The following is a 13,396-nucleotide window of genomic DNA, read 5'->3' on the forward strand; positions in this document are numbered from 1 at the left end:
TGTAGCTAATCGAAATGGGCACAGCATATCCGTATCAGGTCAAGTTGATTATATATTATTGATAACCCTCTTCGTATAAGCTGTACAAAATCTTAGTCCTGATAAAAATCAAAGATCTGACAAAGGAAAAGCAAATTATTTGTAGAGGGTAACTCCTATTCGAGCACTCTTCACTTGCGTCTGGCTGCCTACTTTTTGTCACTTTGTTTTTATTGTTTTTTTGGTAAATTGGCAAACGAAATGAACTCATTTCTTTCGATTCGCATTTGATGGCATCGTCCAAACTCGTAGTCTGCCGTGGCCTATTTTAAAGGTGCCCCATTTTTGGGTTTGCTACAGTCACACACACACACACACACACACACACACACGCACGCGTGCATACACAAACAATTGAAAGTTATTTGTGAAAATTTTATTGTAATTACAAAAGTTTTGCCGTGTTGTTTTCTCGCATTGATCCCCCCTCGCCATGCCGCAACCTTTTTTGAGGGCTTCTTCGATTGCCTGATACCTTGAATTTTACTCAAAATTCCTGCCCGCCCCTTCAGCCACTTTTTATTTGGCGCTATTTCTATTCCTAGTCCTGTTACTGTTGCTCTTGCTGGTGTTGATTCAGTTTGCCTTGCCACGTTTCGGTTGCGTCTCCGTCTCCGACTCCTACTCCGGCTGCGACTGCGTCTTGCCGGAAAACTTTATCCACTTCATTATTTGCTCGTTTTCATTGCTTTGTTTCGTTGTTTGTTCATTTGTTTGTTTGTTTGTTGGTTCGTTTCGATTTTAATTGTACCCCCACCATCTGCCAAACGGCAACCATTTAATGGCAAAGAGGTGCAAGCATATTAAAATAAAGCCCAACTCGACTCCGTGCTAAGCCAAACGAGCCCGGTAAACGCGAGCGCCAGTAACTTTGTTGCTCTGCCAAAAGTTAACTAAAATAAATAAATAAATTATTTTCATTCACAATTCAAACTTCGATTTGTGCAGCTGGATAGTAACTAAAAACCCGAATCGAGCAAAGGTGTATAGGGAATAGAAACTCGAATTAATTATCGAAAACAGGATAAGTTATAATTTCGGAACAAGCCATAAAGTACATGAAAGGGTTGCCGATGTTCGGATCACATCAACAATTGCAACGTAGATACATCAAGTTATTTATAGTAAAAGTTTCCACAATATCTTGTGCCCTTCTTTAGATTATTGTACATAGGCTCAATGGGCACGGCATATTTGGGGCTCAGCACATACTGCTCCTGGGCCAGACGGGTCAGATGCTGCAGGGGCTCGGAGATGCGCCGCCTTCCATACTGCTGTGGATTCTGGTGCTGTGACCCATGATGCTCCTGCTCCTGCTGCTGCTGATGATGATGATCTGTAGATGGCCGAGATCCCAAGATTCTGGTCGGACGTTGGCATAACGGCACGGCGGCATATGGGTTTTTGATTTTCAGAATTGTCCTTTTGGGCTGCCTATTTTTGTCATTGTTGTCAGACTTTTCGTTCTTCTCGTGGCTCTTGTCGCCAATATCGGCATCGCCTTGCCTTTGGTTCCAGTAGGCACGCAGCATTGTCGCATCCACAACCACGATCTTGGGCATCTCGTTTGAGCATCTTGCTTGTTGCGGATTCGTTCGTACACTGCGTTGTCTTCGCTTCTTTCTCTTCATGCCCTCGCCACAATTCAGAGATATCATGTCCGCTTGTCTGCAACCCTTACAGTGCAGAAAGCCGGCCCCCTGCTGCCTTTGTGCACTGTATACCTGCCGTTGATCAGCGTCTACAGGATTGCAGGCCAGCTGCCAGGATAAGCTCAGATTGGGGCTGGCCGGCATTGCCGCTGTCAGCGCCGGAGACAGAGACGGAGGCGGAGAGGGAGACGTTGTCCTTGTGAGGGACATGCAAGGCGTCGACTGGCAGCGTTTCACCGTGATGCTGCTGAAATACCTGCTGAGCTCCACATAGTCGGACCATCTCTTTTCAGTTTGCCCCTCGGGCAAGCGATCGGGTGTTCCTTTATCCATTTATATTTTGACCCAGTTAATTACTTGTTTGAGCTACTTGTAACGGCTAATTTAAAAACTGTGCGAAAGTTAACCAAACAACATTTTATAGATAAATTAAAAAAAAAAAATTTTATCAAAAATTTTTATTTTCTATTTTTGTAGCTGTTTAAAGTGTATTACTCAGTATCTGGTTTTAGAATGACGAAAATTTACAAACATTTCCAAAGCAAACAAAGTTTTCTCTTCGACTGTGTTTTTTTTGTCATTTTGAAAGTGTGACTTGTTTTCAAAGAAAATTAAGCAAAGATTCAATATCATATAAAAATAATCACAGATCGCAATGGAATATAGCCCAAGCATAGATAGCTGAAATCTGAAATCCTAGCTGTATTTTTTTTGTATGTGACGAGATTCACGCTTGGCAAATTTCACCCGCAAGTGTGGAAAATTGGCGGAAAACGATTGTAACGCATTTACAAAGAAAATATGTGAAGGTACGTATTATTTTGAGACGTGGTTCTTTACAAACTTTTTTACCAAAGTACGAAATACAATCCTGGATGAAGAGCAAAACACTTTTCACAAGAATTTACATGCTTGAAATAAGCTCAAAATGTTCTCAACTGAACAATAACTTTTCTTTGATTCATATTCTTTATTTGGATCTTGAAATTCCGTTTTAAATAAAAGTTCTTAAAGCAGGAATTTCATCAGAAACTTAAACATTTCTAGATTTTGTATTCCAGATTGAATCAAGTTGTGATTTAAAACGGATAAAATATTTGCAATACTAAGTTGTAATACCTGAATGTAATCTTTGCTTATGATTATGTTTGGCATTTGTTGGGTTTTGTTTATGGCCTATATGGGTCGCAGGTTGCTGCCTTGTCCGCACCGCCACCCCCTCCACACACACACACAAACTTTCAGATCGGCTGGGGCATTAATGCAAATAAGTGGAAACACAAATATTTTCAACGTTTTGTGGTCAGGGCAAACCTTTCGCTCTTTTCCTTTTTTTTTCTTTCTGTGTTCTGTTGGCTCAAACATGGCCCATGCCCAAATAAATCGCTAGAGAGGCGTCCTTCGTCGTCAGACCTCCGTCCTCCTCGGCAACGGCAGCAACAAGGTCGATGGATCATTTCCGCTGTCATGGCGCTTCCTGAATCCCTTTGCCCAAGCGTCCGTTTGGGCAACCGTTTCCTGTCGGCGACGTAGTTAAATATTGAAATTTATATTTAAAATATTTCAAAAAATACAGTTAAATGTGCTCTTTCCCTTTCCCTTTTCCCGTTAGCCGTCATTTTTCACTTTAGTTTATGTGCCGCATGTTTAATTTATGAGTTCGACCTGCCCCCAAATGCTTTTGCTCAAAGCCTGCCTTCCACATTAGGCCAATGAATATGAAAATCAATTTGGCTGGCCAGCAGGCGTCACACACACACCACAACACACACACACACACACACCCATTAGTGTACAACCTTCCCGCTGAAGGTCAAACCCGTGTTCTGCTCTTTAAACAATCGCAGCTCGTGCTGGACTGGCCGTTCCTCCAGCTCTGACCGAGTCCAATTTAATAGCTCATTCTACATTAATTTCTCAAATTGAGAATCATTTTGACGCTGACTTAACCATTGACTATTGTTGTCTTTCCTTTTTTTTTCTAAACAGAATAAAGTACGCGCTTCTTAGACTTCCGGTTCGTTGCCGAGGGTTCGGGTGAGTTTTTTGTTTTTTTTTTTTATGATATTCCCCCCGACCCTCGATTTCCAATTAGCAACAGGAATCACCTTTTTGTTTTGGGCTTTTCCTTTTACGTTGCTTTCGACTTCTTTACGTGTCTTTGTGTTAATTGAAGATTTGTACTTGCTACGATTTTATGAGCAAGGGATAACTCGGGCAGCTGCCGGCCATTGGGGGTTGTGTTTTTCCAACTTTCCTGCGAAAGATGCTACAAGGATGCCCCGGTTCAGGGTGTCGGTGAAAGAGTGGGGGGCTTCTCACTGTAAGCAACTGAAACTTGTTCGATAAATGGCGTAATAAATGGAGCTCGTGCTGTCGGGCCCCGAGTAGTCGAACAGGATCCTCGGCACGCGCAGGTTAATTGCATTTCGCACTCATTTATTTGACGATTTCGCTTGGGTCGGATGTAGTGTGGCGTCTGGGCGCCTGGCCAGGACATGATGCTGAATCTATACAGGCGATGCTTTAACTTGTATTTGTATTTAATTAGGCATGTCGTTTTTATACTCTTAGATTTATTTGGACAGCTCTGGTTTGGGAATGTGTGCATTGCATTTCCTCTGTGCGCAGTGCTCGACTTTGGCAGGCACAAATGGAAGCTGAAACAGGATGTGGCACTGCCAGAGAACGATGCGAACGCAAAAATCCACGAATCCACTTAGCGGCGCATAAATTTTGCTGCGAACATAAAGTACAAGTGTACAAACAAAGGACTTTTGGCGACGACGACGACGACGACGACGACGACGCCGAGGATGAGGATGTGGATGTGGATGAGGATGAGGACGAGCGGCATTAAAAACATAAAGAAACCGCATTCAAGTCCAAAGTCGGACAAAGTGCAGCTGAGCGGCCTGGGCAAACATAAACTGGGCGAGTGAATAAAATCGTTGCCAGAGCAGATGAAAAATGAAGGAGTGCTAGGCTGAAATCCTCTGCAAAGCGGAGCCCAGCCGGGCCGGGCCCCAGACCTTTGCCTATTTACAAATGTCCTCGCCAGCCAAGCGGACCAAAGGAGCACCGAATCATAAAGAGACCGGCCTCCGGCCCCGCCTCCCTTCTAGAAGATGGCGAGTGAAATGCACGTAAAATAATAAACAAGGCTTTGCAAACAATAAATGTTGCTCCTGCTCCTGCTCCTGCTCCGGCTGCTACTTCTACTGCGACTGCTGCTCAGTTCCTCAGCTCCCGCCCGCTACGAGCTGTTGGCGACGGCGACGGCGACGAGATTTCTGGGCAACCATTGTCGAGTCTTGTTGCAGCACGGAGTGCTCCCGACGTTGCACTCGCTCTTATTGTTATTGTTGTTGTTGCATTAAATGCGAAATGCTTGTAACGGCAATGCAAATGTAATGGGCAAAGGACATTTCACGCTGCCGTGCAGCCAGCCTCCGTATGCTGCAGCCAGCTTTTGGGCTGCAGCTGCAGTAAATATTCGCCGGGGTCAGCCGCTAGTTATGCAGCCAAGTGGCAAGGCAGCAAGGCGGCACGGCAGACAGCCGCCGGAGATGGCGACGTCGACATTGCCACGTCCTTATTAATTGCAACAATAACTGTGCCGTGTTGTTGCCACGTCGTGGCAATGGGTGTAGGTGAACCGGCCTGCCTCGCAAGGCTACTTCTTTATGGTCTGCTCTGACTGCGAATTTATGGCATGGCGAGCACAGGAAGCGGCACTTAGCTTCTGGCACTTAGCCCTCCACTTAGCACACTGTCCTGGTCCAGTTCATCAGAAGACGAGGCGACAACCGTGAAGGCAGCCCGTCAGACCAGACATATATGCATGTATATGATCCACCAAATGCATATCAATCGCCAGGCACAGCCACTTCTTTAGTGTCTGTCGATAAGTAATTACTCGAGCTTTAACTGGGCCTCAGGCGTCTCTTTGCCAGCGCTGTAAAAGCCATTCCTGTTGGCCTAGGTTTTTATGAGCCAAGACTTTTTGGGGCTCTAAAAACATTTAAAGGCAATAAAGAACGGCGGGCGTTATCAAGAGGCTCTCAAACTCAGAACGGTCCGATTTTCAGCCAGGTATTCAAATTAGAGGGCGATAGCTACCCCCCTCACTCCAAAAGGAAATGAGCCAGTGGCGGTGCCGTAAAATCCCCGGCGACCATAAAAACCACTGTGACGCTGACGTGGGAAAATCGGAAGGGGGGGCAAGTGAAAAAGGTGGTAAAGGTGAAAAAGGGGCAGCAAAAAAAGGGCAAAAAGTGCTTGGCAGTGATTTTTTTTGCTTCGTAGCTTGGCAAATAAAACGAAAATGAACTCGAAATGTCGTAGAAAAAGTTTATTTTAATGAAATTCGCGTCGACATTTAACGTCAACGGGCAGCAGGTGAGAGCGGTGCGGCAAGAAGCTCTCAAAGGTGGAACAGCCAAAACCAATGGCAATGTGATTCACGTGACGTTCAAAATCCGCGCACAGGCTGAACCTCTTCCTAAAAAAAAACCGATTGGCCGCATGAATTTAATTCGACTTCCTTTCCAAATATCGAAGTTTAGCTTAAACACAGCCAACACAATCGACTATAAATTTAAACAACCACACAACACTAGACTAGGACCCACCTGAGTGCCAAAATTGAAAGTGATTGTCTGTAAGCTGCTTTATTTGAGTATGTTATCATTTAAGCAGCACAACAAAATAACAAAACCAATCTGCAAAGCTTATTTACATTTTTGAGAATCGCATAGAGAGGTTATATTTAGCTGAGCGAAAAGGAGAAAACAGGGCAGAGCGGGAGTGTAAGGGCGAGCCAAGTGTATCCCTTTAACACTTTAGAAATGTTCAACTAAAGGTCGTAGCGGGAGCCTGTCAGAATCTCTCCCAGGCGTATTGAACTTTCTCTCAGAAGTTTCGGTTTCAGTTAAACATTTTTAAAAGCCATAAATTTGGTTATACTTGTTCGTTTATTATAGCTTTTGTTGCTGTGCAGTCAAGTGAAAAGACGCACAAGTAGGTCGCATTGTTCCACAGGGGTTGGAGGCAGAACAACTGTTATAAGTTGTGCACTTGTCTTTTAAACAGGATTTGCTAGCTAATTTCCTATACGAAATCTGCATAATGAAGCACATAGAAGCCACTTGACATTCATTTGTATGCAGCAGTTGGAGAAGTGCTTGGAAAATGACAACTCCGACTGGTTAGTTGTCCTTATTGCCTGGATGCGGAATAAGCCTGCTTCAGCCAGCGCCAGAGGCCGCTCGCTTAAAGCCTTTGATGCGATTGACGCTTCTACAAGTGGTTTAAAGCCCTCCATTGGCAACGGAAGTGCAGATTAGTTAATTAAATTATGCGGCTGCTCCACTTCAGTCAGGCCCGAACAGTGCGAGCCCAGAAACATTTTTAATTACCCTGCCACCATTTTCATTTGCCAGGAGGCCGCTTGCCACTGAATGCGGCGAAGGCGGTGCCGGTGCCGGAGCCGGGGCCGTTGCCGGAGACGGAGACGGAGCCGGAGACGGAAATCAATAAATATGTTTGCAAGCGCAAATTGAAAAACTTGCCAGCCACATTTACTCGTAATATGATTTTTCTCTTATTTTATTTCATTTTGTTATTTTTTGTGCTTTTTTTTTTCGTCGTGACAAGCGTAAGGAAAACTCTAGGAAATATGCATCGTGATTTCTTTTCCCTTTAACTTTGCAGTCCGCACTAAAACAAAGGCTCAACCAACAGCAGCCGGAGGCGTAAGCCACTTGAAGCAGAAGTGAAGGCGACTGCGAGAATGATAGGCGACGGCGACGGCGACGGCGATGGCGACAGGGACAGGGACGGGGACGGCAACGGGTGATGCCTGTTTTCGAGGCACTCATTCATTCATTCGTAAAGGCTTTAGCAGTAAAATAAACGTGCATTGATGCGGAAAATGTGCTACGCACGACGCACGACGGTTGCCGCCTGCTCCGGACCCCAATTGAGTCCTGTAGCTGCGCTGCCACTTCCTCTAACCACGCCCGGAAGGTTTAGGCAGAGACAGTTTCCTCTTTGAGTAATACGCGCAGTCAATACATTTTTGGAAGTTTTAAAGTTGCACTTGAGTGGCTTAGCAAAGCCAAAGGATAAGGCGCTGGGGAGGCGGAGCACTTGACACCGACTAAGGCATTCATCGTTGCCAAGCATTCTACACCGGCAGCCAGGCAGCCAGTCAAGCGGGCAGGAGGGCAGGAGAGCAGGAGAGCAGGAGGGCAGCGCCACTTCATCATTCAGGCGTAAATTTTACCTTACGCAAATACGCGTAAATCTTGCAGTCAAGAGGCCACCTTCAGCTGAGGAAATATACACAGCAACAACATCTAAACGTGCTTCTGCTCCTGCTCCTGCTCCTGTTCCTGCTACTGCTCCTGCTGCTACTGACCTCCTGGGTCCTTTGGTTTCAGCATGATCATGTTTCATATTTATGTGTGCACTGGCATTGGCCAGAAATTCAATAAGCCCGCCTCACTTGCGCTCGATTCCTTTTTCGCTTTGCCACTTTTATTATTTACTTCCATTTACTATTTATTTGCTGCCTCAATCCTCAATCCAATATGAATCACCGCACATTTGTTTACCCTAAGCAGATTACCTCTAGTCGAGTTTCAATTGCCAAACTTTCGGCATGAATATGAAAACCTATAAACTTTTCTATATATGTGTGTCGAAAGTAAGGTACAGCTAATTGAACCAAATTCAAGGCGCACCTACCTTTCTTTTGTGCCAAGTTAGAAGCCCGCCCTCGGCTTGGTCCAGGTCCAGGCAAGTCCAGGTCCACAGTTGCCTAACTCGATTTACCAGCAGCCGGGTTACAGCTGCAATGCTAATTACTGGCATTTCTTAGGGGCTGAAAACAGTGCCGAGTATCCAAGCTGAGGTCCTGGGGACAGAGAGAAGAGAAAGTGATCATAAATGAAATTATCGACGCATAAATTATGAGTTGGGCTAAACGCCAGAAGCTTGCGCATGGGGCGTGGCTCCGAATGTGAGCTGAATAGGATGGAATAGCATGGAATAGGATGTTGCTTAGCAAAAGAGTTGCCCTATTCCGTTCCGAATATGTTCAATTGAACGGTACGTTTGAATAAACCAATAAATAAATTAACAGTGCACTATAATAATAATAATAATAATTAACAAATTATTATAATAAAATTAATAAGACTAATAATAATAATAATAATAATAATAATAATAATAATAATAATAATAATAATAATAATAATAATAATAAAAATAATAATAATAATAATAATAATAATAATAATAATAATAATAATAATAATAATAATAATAATAATAATGATAATAATAATAATAATAATAATAATATTAATAATAATAATAATAATAATAATAATAATAATAATAATAATAATAATAATAATAATAATAGTAATAATAATAATAATCAAAATAATAATAATAATAATAATAATAATAATAATAATAATAATAATAATAATAATAATAAAAATCATAATAATAATAATAATTATGATAATAATGATAATAATTATGCAGCGCTCATGAACTAATTCAGTTCACGAGTCAAAATTGAACAACTGAGCTGAGCTGAACAACTTTGGATCTTGAATTCGCAACTCTTCCAAGCAGACAGGGCAGCAGCGAAAGTTTTGCCGAGCCGAGCTGAAAATAATTGATTAGAAACGAACGTGATTGTTAACTTTTTGCATATGTAATTTCGATTTGGCCAATTCAGCTTGTATTCGTGCTAACCCTATTGCTAACACCCTCTCCCCCACTCTTACTCTCTCTCTCTCTCTCTCTCTCTGCTGGGTGCAACAGTGCGTATGAAAAACGTGTAAAGCGGGGGGTTCAACGACTGTTGCTGTTGCTGCTGCTGCTGCTATTAGCAATAAGCAAGCTGCACAATTGCCATTATGGTCGCTGCTGCTGCTGCTGCTGCCTAAGCAACATTTGCCGGCAACCCTCCTGCCCAAGCATCGCCAGACTACGCCCATGCTTTAGCCACTCACTGGCATCACACAATGCAAATTTACAGTTACATGCTTCGATTGGCAATTTAATAAGGTAACTTTTTCAACAGAAAGAGCTCAGCTCGAGCCCGAGTCAGCGCATTGAGAGCCCTTTCAGTAGCGGCTCCTTCTGCGAGCAGCGCTTAACCGCTCACACACACACACACACACACACGCACACGCACACACGCACACAAACGCGTTCACACAGAAACTGACGTGCTTTACATATTTAATGTTTAACTGTAAATTAGGTTAAAATGTGTTTGCAAAAGCCGTTTTACACTGAAAGGATTTCAACGTGCAAACTTTGCACACATATCCGCCCCCCCCACCCCTTGCTATCATCGTTGCCCTATCCCTCTCTCCCTCTCTGCCTCTCACTCCCTCTCGCTCGCTCTGTATGGCCAACTACCCCCATTTTCGCCTCCGGCCGCGTGTGGACCAAGTTTTTTACTTTGTGGCGCAAATTGTTTGCCTTCCATTTACTTTGCTCGCGCGCTTAAAGATTGCCCAACATTCTCCTCGCGAACTGGCCACCAACTGTGGGGATTGGCGCCTGTGACCTTCGCACTGGACCACATCCCACCAAATTGTGCACTGCAGCTACTTTTGCAAAGCTCCTCACGGCCAAGCATTTGGGATGGGAATAGAGTAAAAACTGCTCACGCATTAATTAATAATTTATGCATGTGTGTTATGAGTGCGCGTGCTGTGTGTGTGTGTGTGTGTGTGTGTGTGTGTGTGTGTGTGAGTTAAAGTGCATTTGCACACGCATTTAAAATAATTCATTTGCTGTCCACGCGACGCCGCCTACATTCAACCGAGTCCTTACCTACACCTAATAACCAACTACTACTTACAATAAAGTTGTGGCCATCTCTCCTGGCCATAACTCCTGTGTTTTATAACTAAACCTGATGAGATTTTCAACAGTCGATCCTATTGTGCTATAGAATATTTGTATATGTATATGTGGTGCTAGCGATATAATTAAAATGTAAAATACTTGGCATATATATACTACTATTGATGGAACATATCAGTTTTGGTGACCTTGCCTCTTATTATTAGAATACAAAAACATGATGTCGGTACAGAGTTTAATCGATGGGAAACCGGGCAAGTTATCGACTAGCGGAAACTGGGCGGACCTAGTTTCTCTAGCTATTATAGGTTCTGATATGTTTGAGTTTATGCATATTGACATGGCTAGATCGACTCGGCTCTGCTCGTTACACACATTATACACATTTTAAGTGTGTTCAGCGTATACAAATAAAATAAAATAAGAATTTTGTTATCAGTTTAAGAAATTTGATCCTAGACTGGTTGTTGGTCAGAAATATCTATATATGTTCTCTCAGGAAATGGAATCGAAATACTGTTCGATTTTTGAATTGTTACCCAGGGGTTGCAATTTATGTGTTGTCTTGGCAATTCGAATTGCTACTTTACTTGTTTGGCACACAATGCAATAAAATTGAACAAATTTTATGTAGAAATTTGTATTTTTTATTAGCACATTCAATATGCAAAGCACAGACATATAAACACACACACACACACACACAGACAAAGCAAAAAACAACACGAATTGTTTTCTCGTAAAAATACAAATTCTTCATTTTACTTTTCAATAAGAAATATTTATAGACTTTAAGGATAAGCTGAGCAAAAACATGAAAATGCATTTACATAAACAAAGAACGGAAGATTGAGCGAAGGCAGGAGGCGTGTCAGCTGCCGTCTTTTGCCAATATTCGCTTGTTTCCACAAAGAAAGAGAGACACTACGAGAGAGAGAGAGAGAGAGAGATAGAGGCGAATGCTGGCTCTGGACACAGCACAAGACACAACCAGGAAAATGTAATCCCAGCCAAGCGAAGCAAACTTCCGGCAAACACTGAAACGGACGCTTCAATGTATTGGATACGGGAAATGGCAGCAATTGGCAACAGCGCAAGAGCTGCCACTGCTGCTGCCACAGCAGCTTCAGCTCCAGCTACAGCTGCAGCTCCAGCTTCAGGTCCAGCTGCTTCAGGCTATTGCGGCTGCGTCTTTGCTCCATGCGTGCCCGACTCCCGACCATATGCAACCAAAGGCAACAGCATTACAATCGCTGAACCATAGCCAAGAACAGGCAACAATGGCAACGGCTTGCACAATGCCTGCAACAACAGCAACAACAGCAACAACAGCAACTTGCAGCTGCAACATTGTCAACTCAAGCAGCAGTACGCAGCTTCTGTGCTCTGTGCCCCATTGTGGGTGTGAGTGTGGCAAGTGCAACGCCAGCTGCTGTCGGTTCGGGCACGGGCTTAGAGGTATTTCCCTTACACTTTCTTTGTCTGGGCATCGAGATTTTTCTTTACCGTTTTCATGTCGCAGCACTTCCATGCCGGCGTCTGCTCCTGCTGCTTTCCCTGCCAGAGCCGGGTAAATATGAAGTGCAAGTGCATAAATGACTCTGAAACTAACTAAACATGTCCGTTCTATTGGTATTGCTCGCCACTTGACAACTGCTCCTGCTCCTGCTCATGCTCCTGGTCCTGGTCCCATGCATACAACAGCATATGACATCGTGTTTATAAACATTTTTACTGCATGCGGGTTGCACGAACTTTAATTTCTCTCGCTCGAGAACTTTTATAGTTGGAAATATTTTCAACCAACTTTTGCCGTGCGGCCTAGCAATGTTTTAAATCTGTGTGTGTGGGCCGGGCCCCTGGAATAGAGATGAGCGCGTGAATGAAATCAGTCTCACGGCCTAACGCTTGTGCCCAGCCAAGGCTATGCGTTCCTGCCACGGCACGCTTTCAGCTCTCAGCTGCAGTGCTGGATGGGATAAGCACATGAGTTGTGGGTTGTGTTTGGTCAGCATCGAGCCGCAGGCTGCCACGCCCACACAGTAAGAGAAAAGCCCTCGAGCGTGCGTCCTAATACTATTTGCATTTTTTTCAGTGTTTGTTTTTATTTTTGCCCGACAAGTTTTGCGAATGTGGTTTTTTTAATTGAATAACTAGAACTCTAATACTGCTGCTGCTGCTGCTGTTCCATGAAATGGCGCCCAATCAATATAGCAGTGTATAATGTACAGTGAGGCATGTCGATAAATAAACATTATTGTGGGTTCGCCTTTAGTTTTGCTAATTTCAGTTCGGGGCAAACAAAGTTTTCACTCAGCTCAAACGCTGAATGTTTATGCAATAAACCCATTTTATAATGAAACTACCAAAAGTTCTGATTGACTCAGCCGCTTAAGCAGTAATAAAAAGCTGCAGTGTGTATGTGTGTGTGTGTGTGTGTGTGTGTGTGTGTGTGTGTGTGTGTGTGTGTATGTGTAATATGCCAAGTATCCTACACTAAACAAAGGCTCTGCTTTCATTTACCCGAACCTAATGTGTGTGTGCGAGAGTTTAAAGCAGCCAATAAATTATTAATAGCCCTGGCATTGATTGGAAAACTTTTCAAATATGTTGCCACTTTTCTACACGAATAATTTGAGAGCATTTTCCACACACACACTTACGCACACACACACACACACACACACTGCATTCACAAGGACATCATCAAAAGAGGTGTGAGCGCAGGGCTCTGTTTATTTATTAAAGCTAAGTTTCAGGTGGTTTCCAGCTTATTTACTCGCAACTATGCACCA

The 13,396-nt window shown here is 43.5% G+C and overlaps 1 protein-coding gene across 1 annotated transcript; it reads right to left on the minus strand.

Annotated features, from left to right (window-relative positions):
* Positions 1-1,154: 1,154 nt before the first annotated feature.
* On the minus strand, positions 1,155-2,024 carry LOC138911309 (uncharacterized). The gene has a single exon (XM_070209587.1). The coding sequence runs from the start codon at positions 2,022-2,024 to the stop codon at positions 1,155-1,157; it is 870 nt and encodes a 289-aa protein (XP_070065688.1).
* Positions 2,025-13,396: the final 11,372 nt, after the last annotated feature.

This window comes from Drosophila virilis, chromosome 5, assembly GCF_030788295.1.
Source record: "Drosophila virilis strain 15010-1051.87 chromosome 5, Dvir_AGI_RSII-ME, whole genome shotgun sequence".
Classification (NCBI taxonomy): Eukaryota; Metazoa; Arthropoda; class Insecta; order Diptera; family Drosophilidae; genus Drosophila; species Drosophila virilis.

Coding starts and splice junctions, on each gene's coding strand:
- LOC138911309 (XM_070209587.1), bottom strand. CDS start 2,024: ATGGATAAAGGAACACCCGATCGCTTGCCCGAGGGGCAAACTGAAAAG.